The 24,040-nt window shown below is 31.3% G+C and overlaps 1 protein-coding gene across 2 annotated transcripts; it reads left to right on the top strand.

Annotated features, from left to right (window-relative positions):
- The first annotated feature begins 9,699 nt into the window (after positions 1-9,699).
- On the top strand, positions 9,700-24,040 carry LOC132731441 (uncharacterized). Of its 2 annotated transcripts, none has more exons than XM_060717621.1 (7): positions 9,700-9,848; positions 11,363-11,626; positions 17,046-17,264; positions 17,538-17,828; positions 18,168-18,716; positions 19,181-19,396; positions 20,052-24,040. In XM_060717621.1, exons 2-7 carry the CDS (start codon positions 11,371-11,373, stop codon positions 20,402-20,404), a joined length of 1,884 nt encoding a protein of 627 aa, XP_060573604.1. In that variant the 5' UTR covers positions 9,700-9,848; positions 11,363-11,370; the 3' UTR covers positions 20,405-24,040. The 2 variants fall into 2 exon arrangements, with proteins under 2 accessions (XP_060573604.1, XP_060573603.1); XM_060717620.1 differs by having other exon boundaries at positions 18,165-18,716.

Here is a 24,040-nt window from a genome sequence, read left to right as displayed (position 1 = left end):
TATATCTTAAATTTTGGGAAAGACAAACACATTGTCATTTGTTGTGTACACAGGACAATAGGAAAATGTTCATTATATTCATTTCGTCGAGAGTATTGATGTGTTCTTCTATTACCATATTTGGTTCCTTTAAACATAAAAAAACAAGAAGGTTTTCATGACTCATATTCTTATAACATTACTGTAGTCACAGAGAATAAGGCCCACTTGTTGCTTGCCATATTCTTATACGAAAATGTAATTTACTAGCACTCCACACGTGGGAATTCTTTCTAAATTATGAAGCGACTGTTCTAAAGTTGTAAGAGTACACATATTGAGGAAATTTACTGTTTTTAGCTAGGTTTGGCCCCAAAAAGTTCAGATTCTTGTCTGACATCAACTTGACACTATATGAAAGTTATAAGTAATTGATGACCATTATAACTGCTTTAATTGTCATTTATGAGACTTTTGTTAACTCGCACGCACGTACGCACACCAAACAAAAACAAGAAAGCATACAAGCGCAAAGCAGGGACGGGGTGTTATTATAAATAATTCAAAATCAGAATGCATAGAAACCGCTAAGAAATAATGAAGACAGTTAATTAAAGGTCAATAAAAGTATAAATACTTAGGGGAAGGGATCAGAGGACCAAGGCGTGGGGGGGGGGTAAAATGATACAAAACACACAATAAAACAATAACAAAAGCAATCACTTTTGAAGTAATTTAATTCCTTGTTGCAAGTATTACCATTACATCTGAAAGTGTGTCTTATATCGTGCTTTAAGTAAGAATGTCTATCGTTAAAATAATCTGACTACTCTAGCTAATAAAGGCGAACATCGCAGTCTAAAGACAGTATGTGTGCTATATTTCTACGTTATTTCGCATTTCAAATGATGCTATCACGAAACTATTCCAAATAAAATTGTTTGAATTTTTCACCAATTAATGTGAATCACGTAGATATTTTCCAATAAAAAAAACAACAAAAAACTACTTAATGCTCTATTTCAGAACTGAATTCTGATAGTGTTTCTAATGGCAAAATGTCTTAAAGTTGATTAAAATGTTAATATTGGAGAAACAAATGTGTGAATATTTACACTAGTCTTACTTATTTTCTAAAAAAGGGAAATTTGTTTTAATTTCATTCAAAACGTTATTATTCTTTTTATATTTGAACATGAATTGTAAAACGTACGTTACTTATCGAATGTGATTGACCAAAACATTTTTGATTTCATTAGAATATGAACTATGGCATTATCATTCATTGTTTTGATGTAATTCAATATACAAGGTAAGCTTTTAAAAAAGCTAGGAGCGACTCGCTTCGTAATTTCATTCCAGGGGTGTGTTTAAATGTAAAAATGACAGTTCTGTACCTGAAGAGACTTCAGCGAACATCAAAATAAAAGTGACATATAAAGTTACGGAAGCCAGTTCTCTCAGTTTAACAAAAGGGAATATGAGTATAAATGAAGATGCATGTAAACAGATAGAATGAAGTCCCTATGTCTATGCACATTTACTATATGGCCTGTTGACCTTGACCAAAAAATGTTAGATAGGTAGAATTCATAAAGATGTCTCTTTATACAAAGTTAAGTTGTAATATGTTATTTAGTATTGGAATGAGTGACAGACACAAGTCCTATACAGGAATATATTACTGAAGAACTCTCTTGGGTGTGGGCGAATTTAGATTCATGGGGCATGATTATTTGATTTGTACAAGTTCTCAAGTCTCGTAAATCCCGGTCAAAATAGACCGGGAGAGACCGGAAGCGACCGGACCGGAGAATAGTATATCCCAGTAAATACATACACAAAATACCGGAAAGGATAAAATTACCGGAAAAAAAGAAAAAGAAAATATGCACAGAACACTTATGTTAATTAACCTTACTACAGAGAAAACAAGTGAAATCGCTAAATCAAAAGTCAGTGTAAATATGATTTATTGAAAAGAATTCATGAAAACAAATATTTTATCATCATTATCATCTTTGCGCTCAAAGCAATACTTGTTCCTTTTTAAAAATGGCGTGAAAATTGAAGGTTTTTAGACGCTATGTAAGATCAAATTTGATTGGCTTAATTATATTGGATTCCAGCCCAGACAGATAAATTTTGTAGAAAGCTGGAAGCCAAGCTTAGATTAAATTTTTGGATGGATTCGGAGTTTTAGGTTGTTTCTAAGTAAAATCCTAACGTAATACCGGCTCGCCGTGGCGAGCCGGCATAAATACTTCCCCTGACTTTATAGAAATGATACACATAAAATTCAGACTCGAAATTTAACAAAAATAGTTTGTTAACGAATGACCGTAAGAGAAAGCAAATAATTCAAAGTGTAAATTGTTAAAAATTGTTTCAAAGCTATTATTTTAATAACCCACTCTCATAATAGGTTGCTGACATAACTTGTCGTAAAGAAGTGTGCAATATGTTGGTTATTGATAGTACATGTATGATATCATTTTTGTGAAAATAACTGATAAAAAGATTAAAATATGACTTCATCAATTTTGTTTGTTTGTGACATGTTTATTTTTATCGAAAAAAAATCAAAAGTAAACATTGCATTGGACAAAGTACAAATTTTGTTATCAAAGACAGTAACTATTATTCACATTCGATAGCAATAGAATTTAATCACGACTGGTTTGCATGATGCTTGCTATGTGAGTCACTGGTTGATATAAAAAGTCACTGGTTGCTATGGAAGTTCAGGGATGCTAATGAAAGTCACTGAGTGCTATGATAAGTCACTGGTTGTTAAGATAGACACTGGAAGTCATTCAGTGCCATGTAAAGCGCTGGTAGCTTTGGAATGTTATGGATTGCTAAAGAGGTCTATGATTGCCATGGAAAGTCAATGGTTGCTATGGCATGTCATTTAGTGTTAAATAATTGTATGGTGGCAATGGAGTCAATTGTTACTATGTGAGTTACTTGTTGCTATGGGAGTCGCTGGTTGCTATGTAAATCAATGGTTTCCATTGAAATTAATGAGTGCTATGGAAAGTCAATGGTTGCTTAGGTAGTCATTGGTTGCCATGGAAAGGTATTTGTTATTTTGGAAATTCACTGGATGCTATGGAAGTCAATGGTTGCAAAGGAATGTTACTGGTTGCTATGGAAAGTCATTGGTTGCTAAAGACGTCTATGATTGCCATGGATAGTAAATGGTTGCAATGACAAGTCATTTGGTGTTAGAGAAGTCTATGGTTGTCCTGGGAAGTCAATGGTTACTATGTGAGTCTCTGATTGCTAAACAGGTATATCTTTGCCATGAAAAATGAATGGTTGCTTTGTTATGTCGTTTAATGTTAAAGAAGTGTATGGTGGCTATGTTTAAATGTCAATGTTTACCATGTGAGTCTCTGGTTGCTATGGAAAGTTACTACTTGCAATGGAGGTCACTAGTTGCTATGGAAATCAATGGTTGCTATGGAAGTGAATTATTGATATGGAAGGTCAATTGATGCTAAGGAAAACATTGGTTGCCATGTAAAGGTACCAGTTACTTGGAAAATCACTGGTTGCTATGGAAGACAATGGTTGCAATGGGATATTACGGGTGACCCCGGAAAATCATTGGTTGCTAAAATGGTCTATGATTGCCATGAAAATTAAATGGCATGTCATTTTGTGTTTAAGTCTATGGTTGCTTTTGAAATCAGTCGTTACTATGTGGGGTACTGGTTGCAATAGGAAGATACTCCTTGCTATGAAAGTCACCGGTTACTATGAAAATCATTGGTTGCTACGGAAATTATTAATTCTAATGGAAAGTCAATTGTGGTTAAGGAAGACAGTGGTTGCCAAAGAAAGGTACTGTTTACATTGGAAAGTCACTGGTTGCTATGGGAGTCAATGGTTGCAAATTGCTATGGAAAGTTGGTTTCAAAAGTTGTTTGTGATTGCAATGGGATTTCAATAGTTGCTATGGCAAGCCAATTAGTGTTAAATAGGTCAATGGTTGCTATGGACAGCCAATGGTTACTATGTGACTTACTGGTTACTAGATGAAGTTACTGTTTGCTATGGAAGGTGCTATGGAAATAAATGGTTGTTATGGAAGTTACTGATTGCTTTCGAAAGTCAATGGTTGCTATGGAAGTCATTGCTTGCCATGGTAAGGTACTGGTTCCTTTGGATCGTCAATGGTGACCATTGAAAGTTATTAGTTGCGAAAGAGGTCTATGATTGCAATTGGACTTTAATGGATGCTTTTGCATGTCATTCAGTATAAAAAAGTCTTTGGTTGCAATAAAAATTAGTGGTTACTATGTGACTTACTGGTTGCTATAGAAGTCATTTGTTGCTATGGAAATAAATGGTTGCTATGGGAATCGTTCATTGCAAAGGAAAGTCAATGGTTGCTAAGGAAGTCATAGGTTGCAATTGAAAGCCACTTTCTACTTAGGAAAATCACTGGTTGATATGGAAGTCAACGATAGCAAAGGAATGTCAGTGGTGGCTATAAAAAGTCATTGGTTGCTCTGGAAAAGCGTTGGTTGCAATGTATGAATGCAATTGGAAGTCAATACTTGCTTAATCAAGTTATTTAGTGTTAAAGAAGTCTATGTATGTGAATGGTTGCTATGGGAAGTCACTGGTTGCTACAGAAGACAATGGTTGCTAAGGAAAGAAAGTGATTGCTATGGAAGTTATTTGTTACATTGGAAAGTCACTGTGTGCTATGGCAAGTCATTTGGTGTTAAAGAGGTCTATGAATGCTATGGAAAGCCATTAGTTTCTACGTGAGTCACTGGTTGTTGTGGAATGTCACCGATTGTTATCAAAGTCTTTTGGTATCTATAGAAAGTCACTGATTGCAACTGAAATAGTGGTTGCCATTGGTAAACACTTGTTGCTATGGAAACTCACTCGTTACTGAAGAGGCCTATGATTGCCACGGAAAGTCAATTGTTGTAATTGCATGTCATTAAGTGTTAAAGAAGTTTATGGTTGCTATGCAAAGTCATTGGTTACTTCGTGAGTCACTGGTTGCTTTGGGAAGTTACTGGTTGCTATTGAAGTCGTCTTTGGTTGCTATTGAAAGTCACTGATTGCTATGAAAATAAATGGTTTCCTTCGAAAGTTACTGAATGCTATGGAAAGTCAATAGATACCAAGTAAATAATATGTTGCATGGTAATTTATAATTGCGATGCAAGTCATTTATTGTTAAAGAAGTCGATTGACAGTGGATACTATGTGACTCACTGGTAGCTATGATAATTCACTGGTTGTTATGGAAGTCTATGGTTGCCATAGAAAGTCAATGTTGTTATGGAAATCATTGGTTGCTATGGAAGTAGACTGGTTGCTTTGGAAAGTCGATGGTTAATGATGAAGTCACTGGTTGCTATGGAAAGTCAATAGTTGTTAAGGGAAGGCACTGGTTACTATGGTAAGTCACTTGTTGCTAAAGAGGTCTGTATCCGCCCTCAAAGTCAATAGTTCCTATGGAAATCACTGTTTGCTATTGCATGTCACTGATTGCTATGAGAGGTCACTGGATGCTATGAAATTCCATGGTAATTGTTTGCTATTGAAATTTTTGATTGGTCTTGAAAGTACATGGTCAATATGGGAGTCAATGGTTACAATGGAGTCATTGGTTGGTATGAGAAGTCACATATATAGAGTTCGTTGAAGCTCGCGAATATACTCTTTCTTGCTCACCTGATAAACCTTCTCCTATCTAAACATCAACCATGTAATTGATTTATCCTGCTTTTGTCTACCTTTTTTCATGTTTTAGAGCATTTTAAACATTTGGGTACGATATTTGGTGATTGGTAATTTAAAAGAATTGAAGAAAATTTTCTTTTCTTTTTATTACTTTTGAAAGTTGAAATTTATCAATTTCAGCTTTGCTTTTCCCTTACAAGCACTGACAATGTCAGAAATTTAAGCAATAATAAAATACACACCAAATTGGGAAATTCTTTTTAATGTAGTCTCGTCATTGTGAAATTATATATCTATAAATTTTTTTGCGGATAAATCAGCAATCCACTCAAAAGCATAAAGCAAAGTAAAACCATTAAAAAAAGTTTTGATACAAGATTTTTCATGCAAATATAATTATATTTATTTTTTCTTAAATAGAAAATTTCCTAGTTTTAGGAAAAATAGATATATTGATACTTTATTTAAACTTTTTTGTTTAATTTCAAATATATGTAGAATAAAACATGAAAAAATAATTATTTTGTTTCTAGAATCATAACCGGCCCTGCTGAATTTTGGTACTTAACCAGTAGATAAATTTCAATCCAATGATTACGAAGCAAGGGCTCTATCAAACTTTCGAGCAATGAAATTTATCCAAACAATAGCTGGCCACCCTGGTAATAATTTTACTACCATTGATAACTTTTAACAAATGTTTCAAATAACCAGGTCCTAGGCTATTATTTGAATACTGATTATCTTTATTGTTAAAATATCGTAAGATATAGCCCTTACAGTTTTCATGGAGATTTTTGAAGTATTTACTATGTAGGGGAAAGCAATGACCTCATTTGGGGGCTAATTACGATTCAAGGCTGTAATTTGAACAAAGTTAGAAGAGGTCTACTAGATAATGTTTCATCTAAAAACTTAAGTTTTACTCATGCATAGAAAAATCTATGTCTCCCCGAGTTGGGCTAATTTTGACCCAATGGCTATAACTTACACAATTTTTGTAAATGCCCACCAGACAATGTTGCAAACAAAATGACTCAGCTTAAGCCTCTATAGTATAATAAAATCAAGATGTTTTTATTGTTTACATTTAAGGAAAACTAATGACCCCTGGAACAGGGCCAATTTTGACCTTATGGATTTTATTTGAACACACTTGGTAGACACCCACTAGAAAATGTTTTGTGCCAATCTTAAGTTATAGCTCTTTGGGTTTTTTTAAAAGAAGTTTTTTTTAGTTTTTTTTCTTTCAGTTGCCATGGCAACCATATGTTCCGTATGTAATTCAATTCTTCAACAATTTTCAAAAGGTTATCAACTTGTGAAGTTTGGATGAAATTGTCTTAGCGGCTTATGAGGAGATGTCGTTTAAAGTAAGTGTTCACGGACGGACGACAAACGGACGGATAACTAAAGGTTACGTTGTCACTTTGTGACAGGTATGCTAAAAGTCATCCATCCACCCACATAATTTAAATTTTATGTTAAGTTCTTGCGTCAACGGCGGCAATTAATTAATGTAATAATATAAATATTTTTCTTTAATTATTTAATAATAGTTAATAATTGTTTATACCCGCTTTCCTTTTCTTAACTAGTAGGCCGGTTAAGGTTTTTTAATCGTATTGTTTTGTTATATGATAAGTTGTCTCTCATGCATATGCAAATCAATATTCTTAAATGGTGTCAAGTGCTGTGTGGCAGCTGTAAAACGTTGCCCCATACTTCACTTCAGTTTATTTTATATTTTTCTGCTTCTTTGAAATCTTTGATTCCAACACTTTTAACTGTTGAAAACTGAGGATCATTGCAGATACTTCGAGAGCGATTGAAGCAAAACAGAAAAAGCTGCTAAATTGCAACTTAGGTTTTATTTGATCATGAATGATAATGAAAACGCATCATCTAGCACCGGCAGAACCGCATGCAGAAGTATTGTTATAAGTTTCAATAAATGATCCTTAAAAAAAAGAAAAAAAGGCTAAATACACGTTTCAGTCACGAGAATGTGGTAAAGTCGCAGTTAATGGCATTCGAGTACAATAGAGGATGTTGATACAGAAGACATCTCTGTCTGTATTTCATAATACGCTAATATTGATAATTATAGCCCATGCAGCTGACTGGAAAAATAATTTTACGTGTTTTGAAATATAAGCTTCATATAACTTCGGACTGATTTCTTTAAATTTAATGATAAAATATTGCGACCCGGATAATTGTATGTTTATAAGTAAGTAATACATATGCATAACATGTATTTATTTATTTACAGACATTACTTGTGTTTCCGTATTCAAATTATTCGAAAAATATAACATGTCTATATTGGTAAGGGAAAGCAACTTTTCTTTAATATTGGTTTTATTCTATCATACTTTATGAATTGAACTTTATAAAAAATGAATGCGGATCAAATTATTCTGTAATTGCTTGGCTCGTAATGAATTTGAGAACTACTTGTAGGAAGCGCACTTAATTATATTTTTAGGGAGATGGAACAATTTAAAGGACGTTTCAAAATCTAAAAAAAAAAGGTTGTATTACAATGCCAGATAAACTCGTGACAGGTAATAAAGAAATTTACGGAAATGTAAAATATCATAAATGAATTAAGCAAGTATTTTGTCCATATCTCGAATGTCATACATAAAACAAAATTTTTAAATACAAATTTTTCAAACTTGGAAGAAACTTAAAACCAAAAGCTAATATATCACGAATTCAATATTGAATGAATTACACCTTTTGAAGTAAAACTTATTATTGAAAAACTGAATATTAAAACATCTACAAGACTAGATGGATATGGACCATAATCAACAAATATTGTGAACTATATTACACCAATAATTCTATCAATTATCAATAATAGTATTAAAGTTATTATTTTTCCAGATGATTTAAAAAGAGCTAGAGTTATACCTTTTTTTTTAAATCGGGGGATAAGAATGAAGCAAATAACTATCGACCAATATAATTTTTGTTTTAATATTGTCTTAATGTCTAAAATATATATTTTTCTGAATAACGAATGAATGTTGAACTACAACCATTGATTTTAAGTGTTCTTGGTACTGTAGTGTAACGAACACATCTAGCTAAATCCGCTCACAAGTTAAATTATCTTTTTTACATTATCACACACGCACACACAGCACGCATACACGCACACACACATTTCTATGCTATAAATGAGTTTGTTGAAGTTGTGTCAATAACTAATGAGTTTTTGATCATTTAATTAACATAAATAATATTATCACTAAATTTGCTATTATGATCATTTTTTTCTTATAGAATACTTTCAGTATGCTTAGTCACCCTTAAAACTTTCATGACACAAAGTACTGTGCTTATATAAAGACAGTTTCATTTTATTGTTCAGAACTTTGCTTTATAACGACTAAATATATTAAATAAAGATACTTCCTAATATGCTCTAACAAAGTTCAGGTAAGACATTATTGATATTGCATGACCTTTACCTTCCACAAAAAGAATAGGAGAAAATAAAAATAAAATGTCAACCATTGATTGATGTGTTATTTTTTTCATTTATCCTCACTCACTGAACACTTAAAACTGAAAATATTTCTTTTTTAATTAAAAAAAGTCTTGAAATCTCAGTGGCCCTAACATCATGCTTCCTTATAAATCTAATAACTATTTTTGACTATATATTCATTGTAAGAACGTACACAATCTGTAAACTGTCCGCCCATATATTCCCAATTACTTACAATCACCATCTTTAGTGCATTTACAAGTTATATGTTTTTATAAAAGGTTCTAAATTTTATCACAGATGCAGACTACACATATACATATTGGACATGACATGAGTCATATATATATAACGTAAATTAGGACTAGAAACAATGAATAGTATTGAATCATCTTAATTTAGCATATCAATCGATTAAGAGTAACTGTTACATAGTTTACAATTTCACAACGTGCCACGTAATGATTAACAACTGTTCGAAAGTCTCGTTTTCGGAAAATCTAAAAATAACACATAACAACCGCGCTTAAAATGAACTTATAGGACGTAACATTCACTTGTCTTCCTTTCCTTAAATAATTCTTAAATTCTATATCAGTTTGGATATAATTACCTTCACTTCATCAATAGTATACCAAAAGTAAGTTGCTATATACTTTTCCTTTAGCTTTGGCTGTCTTAATTTGATATCAAATAATTAGAATTATTTTCATTTCAATATGGCGGTTGTAAAAAACATGGCGGCTATGTAACGAGTTCTGTTGAACGTATACTTTAGTTTTAAATATTTTTTTCAAAATAAATCTTCTGCTTTTTTCGGTATAATTTCTGTTTAATGTTTTTAAACAATTGTTATTAAAATCATTAGGCACAAATTTTAGAATATTTTGAAGAAAAATGATGAAAGGTTTTAAAGTGTTTAGAAATCTTTAGAATTGAAAACAAAATAAAATTTGATGTTGACTTATTCGGAACGACTTGAAATTCGGAATATTAATGTCGTTTTAAATGTTTAACTCTTTAGAAAGAAATTTTAATGTGATTTAAATGATGCACAACTGTGGAAAGTTACACGAATGTGTCATTTTAATAATGAACCAAAATTCAACATTTTTAATTTATTATTATTTCGGTTTAAAACTTTTGACTTAAGTCAAAGGTTCAATTATACCTTAAGATAATGGAAAAAGGAGAATAGGTATTATAATAAATAAAACTAGCAGTCATGTTTACATGTAACTGTTAGAAACTTTGTTTTGTCTATATTCAGAATTGAACCTTAACGACGTTAACAATTACAGCTATACCGAAAGCGTTCGCGTTGTAATCTATACATTCATAATCTGGAACATTGCCAAAGAACATGTTTAAATGTGCATAATAAGATAATGTGGTACGCTATTATCGGTACTGCATGTTTGCTTTATCGTTTACCATTTCAATGTGCAGTAAATCATACAATGGTTCAACATTATTGATATTTGATACACTGTTGTACTTTGCGCGGCTGTCGCATTTGCATCTAATGAAAGAAAGAAAACAAGTATATCCTTTTACAATTTAACTTGTAAAATGCAATATACACATCAAATCTCTTCGACCTAAAATGTAAATAAAATAAGATAAACATTTTTTAGAAGAAGATTGGTTACTAGGGTTGTATTTAAATAAATTATTCTTTGATAATACATGTCGAATGCACTAAATATCGTCAAGATAAGCTTGGCAAATTTTAGCAGACGATTAAAACATACAACAAATAACGGAGTAGTGTATGTACGTAGGGTTTAAACATTTTAAAAGCATATCTAACCCGTTTCTTATCATAACATATTGACAGTCATACTTTTTAGTCAAAAGTGCAGGTGAGTTTAAATATTTATTTGATAGTGCATTTGCCGTTAAAACAAAATTCAGATTAAAGTTGAAACTTGCTATAAAAAATACTCTTTTTTAATAAAACAGCCTGAGTGAGAACTTTTTTTAACTATATATAATTTATATATTTTTAATTTTTTAACGATGAGTAGCATTTATGATATGTAATAAACTTAGTATATGTTAATATCTTGTATTCATGGAATCACGTAATGAAATTTTTAGATGTACTGATAAAAGGGTTGTATATAAGTGTATATAACTTTCAAACCCTAGGAAACAACATGGAACAGGACAATTCTTCAATTTCAATTGATGCTTTACCAATGGCACCAAGACAACCTTCAGAAAATGAAAACATATCAGAAGAACAATTATCTCAAACTAATAATGATGCTCAGGCACCACAGTCTGACACAGCTGAAGATTTTGAGGAAATTCCCGAACCACATCCTGACTGGCAGTTTAATATATTCCTTGATCAAATAGCAGATGGTATAACAACGGAGGAGTTTGATAAATTGAAACACCTTTGTCGAGGTATTTTATATCACTTTTTATTTTCTGTATTCAACCTAAGCTACGTTTCAAAAAATGAAATGCAGGATATGGATCTATCACATTTACCCCTGATATTTTCTGAAATTTTGCATTTTCCCCACTAAGCTAAATGCATGAATTTTAAAATGCTTAGCATTTTGGTTAATATGTTAGTTCATACTTTATGTTCAAGACAGTGCAAGAACTTCTTTAATTCCTTCTGTTCTTAGCAACCATATTTGTACATAATTTTTTTTATGTCTGTTTGCCTATTAGATATCTCATTGACAATATGAGGAGGATTATTACAATGCATAGCTCATTTAAATCAATTCAAATGAAAGTATAGTACTACGCATTTCTTTTGTTTGTTGTAAGCAAATGTTTGGTTAGTATTATGATATGTAGAGTTGAATTCAGCCAAAATGCTGAATGAAATGCATAACCGTTTTTATATAATTAAGATAATTCATGCTTTTAACTTTTTTTTCTCTGCATTTAAATTTTCTATTTAAAATTGCGATTGACATCATTCAGTGTGCTTCAAACTTTGTGATAAAGGATCTACATAAAATCACATATAACATCACCCATCAGATAACATTTTGTGTTATATCAGTTTTGAAGATATAGTACCCAACATTGTAGTTCTTACTGTTCACCAATACATTTTAACGTTGCTATATTGAGTACCACAAAGATGAAAAGATAAACCAAATAATATGAATGCAAGGATAATAAATGAACTCACTTTTAAGTTCACCCTAATTACTTTCTGCTAGAACATGCAATTGAGCAACACATCTACATTATGTTTTATTTTAATTCATCACAGTAAGTCAAGGTATGTTACCGCTGACTTGTCACTGGAATGATATAATATAACAGAAATGTCTTAAGTATTTTAAACTATTGTCATCACACTAAAGGAAGTGGCTTTTAGTTTATAATATATGTAGTATACCAGTAAACTCATACTCAGTGGTTTCCTTTGCTTTGTAACATCGACCACTGCCATCACAATTTCTTTTTATTAAGATTTTGATAAAATTCAATACAAAAATATATTTTGATTGTGATATATTTTCTCATATATGTAATTGCATATTAACGTTTTGCTAATAGATTGCATTAAATTGAATAAAGAAAGTAAAATAGGATATTTTATTATGCGGATAATGTCGGTCATTGTACGTAAGAGGTTGTTACTCTTATTAAAGTTGGATGTTTGAAATCTACAAATGTATACAAATTATGTTCAAATTTTAGCTGAAATTTATTCATTATACGAAGTTTTGTTTAATTTTTCCATTAAAGATCATGTAACACATTTTTGTTATGGTTTTATATAATAAATTAAATACTCAAATGATGATTTATCAATATTGTAAGTTCCAAAAATCATTATTTGTAAAGTTATTATCGAATTTACATTTTGATGTTAATAAAGGGAGGTTATTAGAAATTCATTTTCTTTAAAGTCTACGTCAATTGTTTTCAAAAAGAAATGCATGCATATATTTTAATGATAACATATAATGTGGACAAATATTTGCGGAACATATTTTACATTCTTCACATGTTTGAAAATTGTTTTAGTTTGAAAATTGTTTTAGAAGCATAAATATATACATATATAAAAGTTCACTTAATTGTGGTTACAACCTGAATTACGACATACAGGATCTTTGAAACCAAGATATTGTTTGCTTTTGCAACTGAACAAAGATATTTTCGACTGACAGATCTTTGGCGTAGTTTTGGCGACCTCCATTTATAAGGCACAAAGATATTTTCGACTGACAGATTTTTGGCGTAGTTTTGGCGACCTCCATTTATAAGGCACGTGCGATTTCCTATTATCATGTGAAGTTTCTGAAGGCAGTTATTTTTTACACAAAACCAAACGCATAAGAACAAAATGGTTGTGGTGTTGATTATTGATAATAAAACAAGAAGAAATAAACTACTTGAATAATACACATTGTTATTCTGGAAAGCAATGTTCATTTCCAACGATGAAATGCAGTTATAGAAGAACATCTGCTCCTGTCAACCTCAAATGTGGAAAGATGAAGGAAACGATACAAAACTCTGGACATTAGTTTGATTTGCAGGGGAGATGTATGGAAACACAATTTTTTAATCTACAACAAAGTAAAAATAAGGTAATTACAGCTAATTAAGGTAAACCGACCATTTTAAGATTGTTCTACATTTTGAACATGGAATAAACATTGTTATTGCATTAGAAAATTCCACCTTGGACGAAATTTGACGTGCTGATGTTGATACATGAGAGAGATGATTAAAATTATGTAGGCTTTTGATATTGCTTACATACATGTACCGATGCCTGGTACAAATTGATTAATGCCAATTTTTGAAATACATTAGAACCAGAGCTGCATCAGTACTAAGGGTGTTGTACTTAAGTACCAGTACCAGTACTTGGCAAATTATGCAGTACCATTACCAGTACCAGTACTAGATTTTAGCTCGGTACTGCAGTACCAGTACTTTTTTTGGTGAAGTAATTAAGTATCAGTACCATTACTTTTATATATTCATCAAAGTTTAAATAAATACAGTGTCAAACAAATAATTGCAAATATTATTCAGCAAAGAAATAAAATCATAATTTACTTGAAAGCTGCATGCCTCCAGATGACCCAAAATATTTCAAGAAAATTAAACTTGGAAAAAAATTACTAAAACTTTGAGAAAAGTAAAGAAATTAAAGATTCAAGTGATAATTTATATCTTATGTGCAATTAATGACTGTATTTTGTAGCATTTATCACCATATTTATACTGCGTTACTAACGCAGTAGGGGCTATTTATGCATCTTTTGACCTCTTTTTGGCAATTTACGTGGATTTTTAGTGCCGATAGTAATGTGTCAAGTATTTTCTTTGTTAATTTAACAATATTTTACCTTTAAATACATTTTCAAAATTTTCATGAAAATTGGGATGAATCTTGAGGCGTGCTGCTTTAAAGTTAACATCACATATTTACAACTTTATAGTTTTCACATACTTTTTACAAACAATATTTACAACATATATTCATGTCATATCTAATTGTTTAGTAACCAGTCAACTGTATAAATACAATGCAAACATCTTTCATTTAAAACACAACAGTCTATTGTTGCCTTTCACACCTTCACACCCCTGTTCAATTTAAACCAAAGTGAATAACAACTTTTTATGGTGCTAACAATATCACTTTTTTCTTGAAATGGGATTTTTTAGAATAGAAGAAATTAATGAGTGTTCATTTTGCTCTTTTACTAGTAAATACAAAGTAATAAAAGATTTTAATAAGGATATTTTAGGGTAAAGAGTTATTGAGCCTGTTTATCTTAATTCAATTTTTACTTAAAGTCTTTGGTGCTTTTTATGATGAATACTATGTTAACATTTGAAGGAATATTGCAGCAAATTATCTTTAGATTTGATGACTTACTTTTTCACAAAAATAAAATATAGTTAATGTAATTTACAGCTTTATTTTATGAAAAAAATGATGTTATTTTTAATTTTTATCAAAACCAAAAGTACTGGGTAATGCAGTAGCAGTACCACTTTTTAAGACAGTAATGCAGTACCAGTACCAGTAGTAGCAAAATTTTGTAAGAGTAATTAAGTATCAGTACCAGTACTTGCAAAATAGCTGCAGTACGTACTGCAGTACCAGTACCAGTAATGCAGCTCTGATCAGAACATGCTGTTGTTAAAGATAGTTTGAAATTAATATGTGGTGTTATAGCCATGATTATGTGTTTGCGACACGTGTTTAGTATCAACTATAAAAGGTTTCCAGATTTTTATAAGTTTTATGGACTCAATCAAGCCTGCAAATTCCATATGATTTCGGTGTGATAAATGCTTCCGAGGGATCACACCTTTTTCAGATGTTTACAATATACCATAATATTCCAGGACCTTGTCACAACCAAATACCACAATTTTAGAGCCAGAAGGACATAAGCGGACCAGGATATGGCAGATTTAGGCTAATGGTAAATATAAGGGTTCCTCTTGACGATAAACATTGAAATTGGAGTACTGGTCAGACTGATCGCAGTAAAATTCAACCGAATTTATATCGTTATGTTTCTGCGAGAGATTGTTCTGCGATGTAATTCGTAGTTGCACAGAAAATTAAATGCGCTGTTTATGTTGGACACAGTAAATAGATACGATTAAACCAGCTGCCTATGCAACTGCAAGTTATTTCCTAGATTAAAGCAATTTAAAGACGAGTAAAACATGTGTGGCGAATGAAAATGCTTCATCTAATCTTGACGTATTCAAAAATATCATTCATTTTATATGTTGTAAGGCAAAATTACTTTTCATGTTGAATTGGTGAGTTTTTTTTATGAAAAGATTTCTCAGTTTATAAAATATAGAATAAAGAAAACAACAAGGAGGATTGGGCATTGAATATACAAAATATTTGACCAACAGTTTATTGTACTGCCCATTTCTTGTAGTTGAACATCGTCGAACCAGTGTTTTCAATTTATTGACATAAATGCCAGATGAAAATGACGCAGCTGTAAAACTTCATAGATGTTAAAGACACCGCTATGACAATTCATAGATATAAAAGACGAAACTGTGAAAATTTTAGATGTATAAAACATCGCTTTTAAAATCCATCCTTGAAGAGACGCTGCATGAAAATTTATTGATATAAGAGATGCCGCCGTTGAGATTTATAGATGAAAATGACGCCACTGTGAAAATGCATGGATGTAAATGATGCCACTATGAAAATTCAAAGATATCAAAAACGCCTCTGTAAAAAGCTTAGCCGTTGACAACGCCGTTGTGAAAAGTTATTATATGTGTTTTTATTAGAAAGAAATAGGTCAAAAATCGGCACTTGATTTAAAATCTAAAAAAATGTTTAGTGTTTAACATTAATTTCTACAAAGCTTTACAGTTAGTTTTAGCAGATAGATAATAAGCTTGATAATTGTTTTCTCCTCTATTTATACGAATTTTCTTGCAGTGCACAGATTTGCATGAAAATGATTCAATCGAATCTGTTCGTATCTTATTTAAGTAATAAAATTGTGTCTCTGGTATGTTTGCGTTCATCTATTTGTGAGGTTCATACATGGAATAGACAGCAACACAAATAGTTCACAAATATGAACGTTTTTGCAGATCTAAGGTAGTATTTGCAGATCTATGAATGTTTAAGATAACCATCAGAAAGAGCCATAATCGTTCATCAAATTTAGCAAGAGACAGACTTAACTCAATCATTGCCGCTATTTTGATATAAATTATTGATGCATGTAATCAAATTTTGCATTTTAAGATATCTGTGTAAAGCACTTGCAGTAAATTATTGAAGATAGTTTTAAAAAAAATAATCAGTAAAAATTTTCAGGACACGGTGGAATAAATGATGAAACATTAAAAGAAATGAAGTCGGTTCGTGATCTCTTCAATATCATGAGAACAAGAAGATGGCTGAGTCGTGAAAATCTCATTTACCTGCATGCAATGTTGTATAGACTAGGTAGAGTTGATCTCATCAAAGATGGGGTTGAATATTCTAGAACTGTTGGGAACGTGATTCATTTCTATCCCGCTTCCGCCCTACCAGGTAAGAATTGTATTTGATAAACTTTCAGTGACAAAATTATTAGCTTCAAAGGAATACTATTTATTAGTCTTTTAATTAACAATTATTTTTTATTTTGCAAAATTTCCTTTTGTGATAAGTTAAATTACTTTAACAGAAAAACGTACGAAGCATATGGTAATAATTCCAAACTATACATATAGCGTTAAATGCATTTACTGTTTAAACCTGTTTTGCAAATAACCATTATTTGAGACTGTTTAACACTTAAATTACAAATTGTATTTCTTACAGAAAATGGATTCAAGTATGTTAAATTCCACGTTGAAGGGCGCAACTTTCGAAATTGTACAACAAGTTATGTGCAAAGCGTCCGCAACCGAATTGCAGCTATCTTGTTTATTCCGGCGCAATTTGTAATAATCGCTGGTGTTGAACCATCATCCAGTCTTCTGATAACACTCATGATACCTGAAAAATATGTTACTATTCTAGAAGGTCTGCTTGAAGATCATTTGTGCACCGCCGACATGAAAGAGCTCGGTATAGATTATGTGGAAATAGACAAAACGTACAATGTCGAAGGTGAATGTCATCGATAAAAGTTTAATACCTCAAATTTTATAATCATTAAGCTTTAAAATAAGCTACTGCTATCGTAATATATGATTTTATCTTATGATATTAAAATTTGAAGGCATCAATTTGTTATAAATAGATAACTTACGAGAGTTCAAATCTCTATATAATATTTATCTCGTCATGACAAACGTATAGATAGATATCTTACTTGTTGTATGGAACTTACATTCTTTCATTATTTGAAAACAAACAACAAGTCTGTGTTCAACAAAATAACCTAGGTTTCGTTTCACAAAATTAATAATATAATTTACTTATCTTACACAAATCTTTTTCCAGAAGAAAGAGAAGCTGAGATTACAGAAAATGACCAACAGAAGAAATTTGCTAGCCTATATCAACAACTTGAAGCAAAATCAAAACAATTAGAGGACAGTGAAACAGAACGTCTTCGACTCTCTGGTCAACTTTCAGATAACAAGTCAAAGATAACGGAACTTGAAGAAAAAATCAAAAAGGACGAACTTGTTATCATGACACTTAAGTCATCAGACGTGGAGAAGCTAGAGGACAAGGAGAACTATGCATCATCTAGCCAGAAAGCAATGCAAGACTTTGAGTGCGCCTTGAAGACAGTCAGCCAGCATGACAAAGTTGATATATATACATTGCTCTCCGCAAACACTATAGTTGTCGCCAATCGTCTGACAGAAAGATTCGGTATACGACAACGCCAGTTTGAATTAGCACTTAACGAGTTACAGTCCCAATTATTACCACTCAAATTTGAATTAGAAAAACTTCGGTTTTTCGCGGAAATTGATATAAATGAGATGGACAAGATGCTGCTGGAAAGTTTTAAGAAGCTGATGCAGTCCATCGCAAAAGAAGGTATCTATTTATATATCTATCATTATGTCATATGTTCTTTTTTTCTAGCAAAACTAGTAAAAGAGACTATGTAAAATATACATCTTAGGGAAACATATATATATGCGATGTAAATATTGTAACTTACAATTGTGATCAAACGGGCGAAAGCGTTATCAATTAAGTGCTCTGATTTCTGTCTTGCATCTTATATAATATACTTTTTATCACAATCATTTATAAAACTTTTTCTTGCATATCTAGCGGCTTTGACGATCTTTTACGTGGCCTGAAAAGAAAATAAAATTCTCCCTCCATATTGTAGAACAAACAATAATGCAATTTTGTATCTCATGTCTATAATACCGAGTTTCATCAAAAAACATAAAAAAGTCTGGATAATTTTATGATATTTATTAAGTATGCCTTAATGTGTGCATTTTATTTAGAGAATGACATTATCCGTGCTTTTGTTATTTCGTCAGTTTCCACAATTCATGTAGAAGTAAACGAAGAGATTCTTCAGATATTAAGGAAAATAAGCAATTCACTGAGACCTCGCGAAAGAGAAACTCTTGTCAAGAAGTACACTTGGGACTCGGATGACGATCTTAAACGAACCATCGACACGGACAGAACTTCACTTCTTGCTTGTATCTTACTTAAGGAGATTAACAAAACCCAGAAATTAGTTGACGTTGGTAAGTTTATTGTTTATCATTGAGATGTTTTATGCGTGTTTGTTCTATTCAGTTATTCTGTTTTTATAATACAAATGTATTACAATGTTTCTAAATAAATTGAAGGTATAAAGGTCTTTGTACTGTTTGTATACTGCATAGACATATATGACTGACACTACAATCTTTTTAAATGATAAACACAAACGTCAGTGGACAGGTGGTTTAGGTCGTTGACTTCCAAATACTTGCACTTACCGCCGTTGGTAAGAATCCCACCAGGAATCTTGAATTTTTTGACTGATGGTAGCTATCCATGTAACATACGGGACATAGATTAGTTCTACTTAGAAGCCTGCTCATTCCTAAAATAGTACCGGAGGGGCATCTAAGTTCCCTTTTCTATCAGTAAAAACACATGACTAATAACAGTGTTGGTTGGATGTAAAGCACAATAAAAAATAAGGATTTGTGAAATATTTATTTTATACTATTCCTTCGCAAATCTGTTATAAGTATAGCTTTAAATGAATTTAACATTATTATTCACTAAATTATTTCAGCTACTATGCTACGTTCTAGTATCGAACAACAATACAGCTATCGATTTGCATCTTTGTAACGTACATGTATAATATTACTACATTACTATTTGCAATTATTACTCTTCATGCAGGTATATTTATTTCACAACGCTTAATGGATATTGGTCGCGATGATCTTGCAAAGAAATTTCAAGATCTCATGAGGGGCAAGCCAGGAACTGACGTGAATCCAAAATCGAGGCAAAAAACTTCACAGAAACGACGGTCAGGATCGTTGTCAAGAACGTCAGAGAGAGAGTTCAACAGAGATCAACCACCAGCAGATCATACACAGCTTCTCAACAAGGTCGCTGAACAAGTCCAGGAAATACACGATACTATACAAATGAACCAAAAAGCATTTTCACAAGGTCACGGATACACAAAGGGCTTTGGGTTATCATATGACCCTCCACCGTATTCACCTTTCCCTTTTTTCCAATAAAAAAAGACAGAAGAAATGTAAAAGAAACTTAAAATTTAGAAAAAAGTGTTTTATTCATGTATATTTGCAAGTAATTAATGATTTAAATCATATATTCATGAGAAATATGGTTTTGGCTACAGTAATATTATAGTTGTCATTAGCAATTTTTACATTTTACATTAATATAATAAAAAGCTATTTGTTGTATTGATTACTTTCCATTTACTATTATATCAATCGCAAGTCGTATTAGTTAAGGGGAGACAACAAGACTTAATAATAGTGGCGAAACAGAAGCTGTGTTTTGAACTGCAATATTGCGTTAAACTACTCACTAAAGTGAATGTGCTACATGTTATGAAACAGACTAGATCCAACGTGTAAAGCACATCAGGTCATGTTATAAATGGTATCTGAACATATAGCAGAAATAAGATTTAGCTGTAAATTTGCAGTAACCTGTTAAGATGTTAGACCATTAAAATGAAAATAATAATAAATAAAAGATATTATTTTTCATGGCATACAGTCGTTTTAATGCCGCAATAAGTTTTACTTATTGTACGCATTTTTTGTTAGTATATCATTTAAAAAACTTTTTTTTTCTGACCGACATGACAGCATGTTTTTAAATTTTTTGTTCCGTTGTGCCATATTTTTACACATTCCAACTTTCAAAGTTGTGCCATATTTTTACATGCTTTAATACCTATGCAATTAAAATTTATATAACTCTATAAACCATGACTTTGCCATTTTATGATTGTCGTATGAACGTGTTTATTTTCTTTATCTTTCTTTCGTTGTTCTGCCACAATTCTACATTCTGTTAAGCGTTATTACAACAGGAACCTGTTATCAGATTTTATTTTTGGATCATTGTTTGACATGTAAACGCATTGAAATTAAATAGGAGCATTTGAATTTATTTTATTTTTAAAATGTTCGTTTTATAAATAGTATATTCAGAATGCTCTTGCTTTAAATTTGGAAACACATTTTGAATTTATTTAACTGTATGGTATACATTTACATTATTTGTTTGTATTTCTATTTATGTCTTACTTGCAGTTATGTAAGGAGAAATAATACTTTCAGACATTTATGATAAATGAGTGATTCATTTTGCGGAATTGGTTATCATTTGCCCCTTTAAGTATGTATAGTAATAATTTTCAGCTGTTTTATAACAGAATATTCTATTCATATCAGCAATTTTACAACTAAATTTGATTCGCTCCACTTTTATTTAACTTTATTTAACAAGCTTACTATGAGGTCGATGAAACATATATAATTGCCTTTTATGATGTATTGTATCAATTGTTATATGTTACACTAACCTCTGGACATATTTATCTTGTAACTATACGTTTATTTCACAATGGTTATATGTTTTATTATCTTGTGCCTTACTTTTTTTTCTTTCAGAGAGTTTGCGATTGTGTGGAATATGACGTATCAGAATTAATTAACATGTTCCTCGTATCAGAATTGATTAACATGTTCCTCATTTAAAATTATGGATCAATAGTTAGAACTTTGAACCATATATATTTAATAGAAATGTAAAAGTGTTGTCGCTTCTTTATGTTCGTGTGCGAGCGTGCTTGTCTTTTTTGTGCTTGTGCAAGCGCGAACATTCATTTGTTAGCGTGTTCTTATTGTGCTTGAGTGAGCGAGCGCCTTGTTATTTTGTACTTATGTGATTATCTTAGTTAAGCATGAACTTTATCAACGAGGTGTTATTTCTGAGCTAAAAAGCAGTTGTTTTATATAAAAGTATACCTGGAATAAATGACACGGGACTAATAAGACATAAGTTTTGATTCAAATGAATGATCACAATTTGAATCTTAATAAGGATCATAATAGTAAGAACATAAAGAAATATAATAAAAGCAATACGAATTTATATATAAACATCCGTCGTCAGACATACGAATATTAATGGCATTATTGTTGTTACCAGTTGATCTCAAACATTTTTGCATGAAATATGTTTTCTACTGCATGTACTTTAAGTTCAGTCTAACGACCACATAGGTTATGGGGTTTTGGCATTAAAGCCTTATATGTAGCCTGCGAATCCATATGTTAAGTCATAGTCATAAAAATCCAGACCGTCTGTACAGATTTATAACAACATTTACTTTTACAATCTTAATTATTTTGTTTGTATTTTTATTTTAAACGATACAACTTCTTTTCAAAGAACATGCCTCTAGATGATGCAAATTATTTCAAGGCATTCAAATTTGAGAGAAATGTTTTAAGGCATCAAGGAAAATGAAAAGGTTCAAAAGTGTAGAATAGAGAAAATAAGAATCCTAAAAAGAAAGTCCAAAACAAATTAATGGAAAATGTTGCAGCCTCGGTTTAATTGAGCTTGTTCATGGACAATATTGTAAAGAGCTAACTACCATTCTCGCCCATCGCAACGGCTTAAGAATCAAGACACATTTTATTTGTTATATGCGATAAGTTACTGATTTTACAGTATGTATCACCATATTTCTACTACGTGACTAACACAGTAAGGTCTTAAATGCATAGTTATATTCTCGTTTTAGTAACTAGTGTGGGTTGTTAGCCCTGTTTGCTAATTGCAAATTACTTTTTTCTTCACTTCACATTTATTGTTCACTTTAAAATACATTTTCAAAATGTTCGGCATTTAAAATGAATTTGGGGGCATGCTGTTTTTAACTGTTTCGTGAAAATATTATAACATCTAAAATGTACAGGCTTTGACAAAAATATGGTGTAGTACTTAACACTCTTAAAAAAACAGTGGATTTTAAAGCAGCATGCCTTCATATTCATGAACATGTACTTTAAAGAATAATACTGCTAAGTGAACAAAGAAAGTAATTTACAAACGGCACTTCCAATCTGCGTAAATAACCAAAAAGAGTCAAAATATACATAATTTACTCTTACTGCGTTACTAACGCAGTAGAATTATATTGATTGATACAGCAAAATCAGTCATTGACCGCACATGACATGTGTATAATTTATCAAATATTGCATCGTTTTACTTTACTTAAGATCTTTATACATTTTTCTAAAGATCGAATTTCTTAAACATTTTTGGTCATCTGGAGGCCTGCAACTTTAAGATGAAAATCAAAATTAACATTTACTTCATTTTACAATAACCTGAATTGTATATTACGAAGGTAAATATTGCTTGATAATGCATTTGTTAGGTCCAAACTGAAAAGATCAATAACACCTGATAATTGATTTTGTTGTTAAAAGCTGTTATATCATCACTTTTCGCAGTTGCTTTTGTATCTAACTAGTCTTGATGCTCTCCGATAACCCTGCGTTGAGTCTATTGTCATGTTGCCCTATTTGTAACCGTCTTTGTTTTTCATATTTTACAAAAAAGAAGTTTTAAACTTGTTCTATCGAATTCTGCATTTTGAAGTTTATTATTGTCATTATCAATTCAAATGTAATTGTGTTGACTTATTGATTTAAGAAATTTGGACTGTAATGCACATTGTAACTTTATTTGTATAAGTGAAAACCAGTTTTAAAGAAATTTTTATATTATTTCTTAATGGATAGATCATGTCTTATTTTGCTTTCATCACTTACAAGGATAAAACTCGCATACCAATAAATTACCTGGAATCAAGA

This window comes from Ruditapes philippinarum, unplaced genomic scaffold (assembly GCF_026571515.1).
Source record: "Ruditapes philippinarum isolate M1 unplaced genomic scaffold, ASM2657151v2 ctg4126_1_1_1_1, whole genome shotgun sequence".
Lineage (NCBI taxonomy): Eukaryota > Metazoa > Mollusca > Bivalvia > Venerida > Veneridae > Ruditapes > Ruditapes philippinarum.
This window is presented reverse-complemented; position numbering and strand designations above follow the sequence as displayed.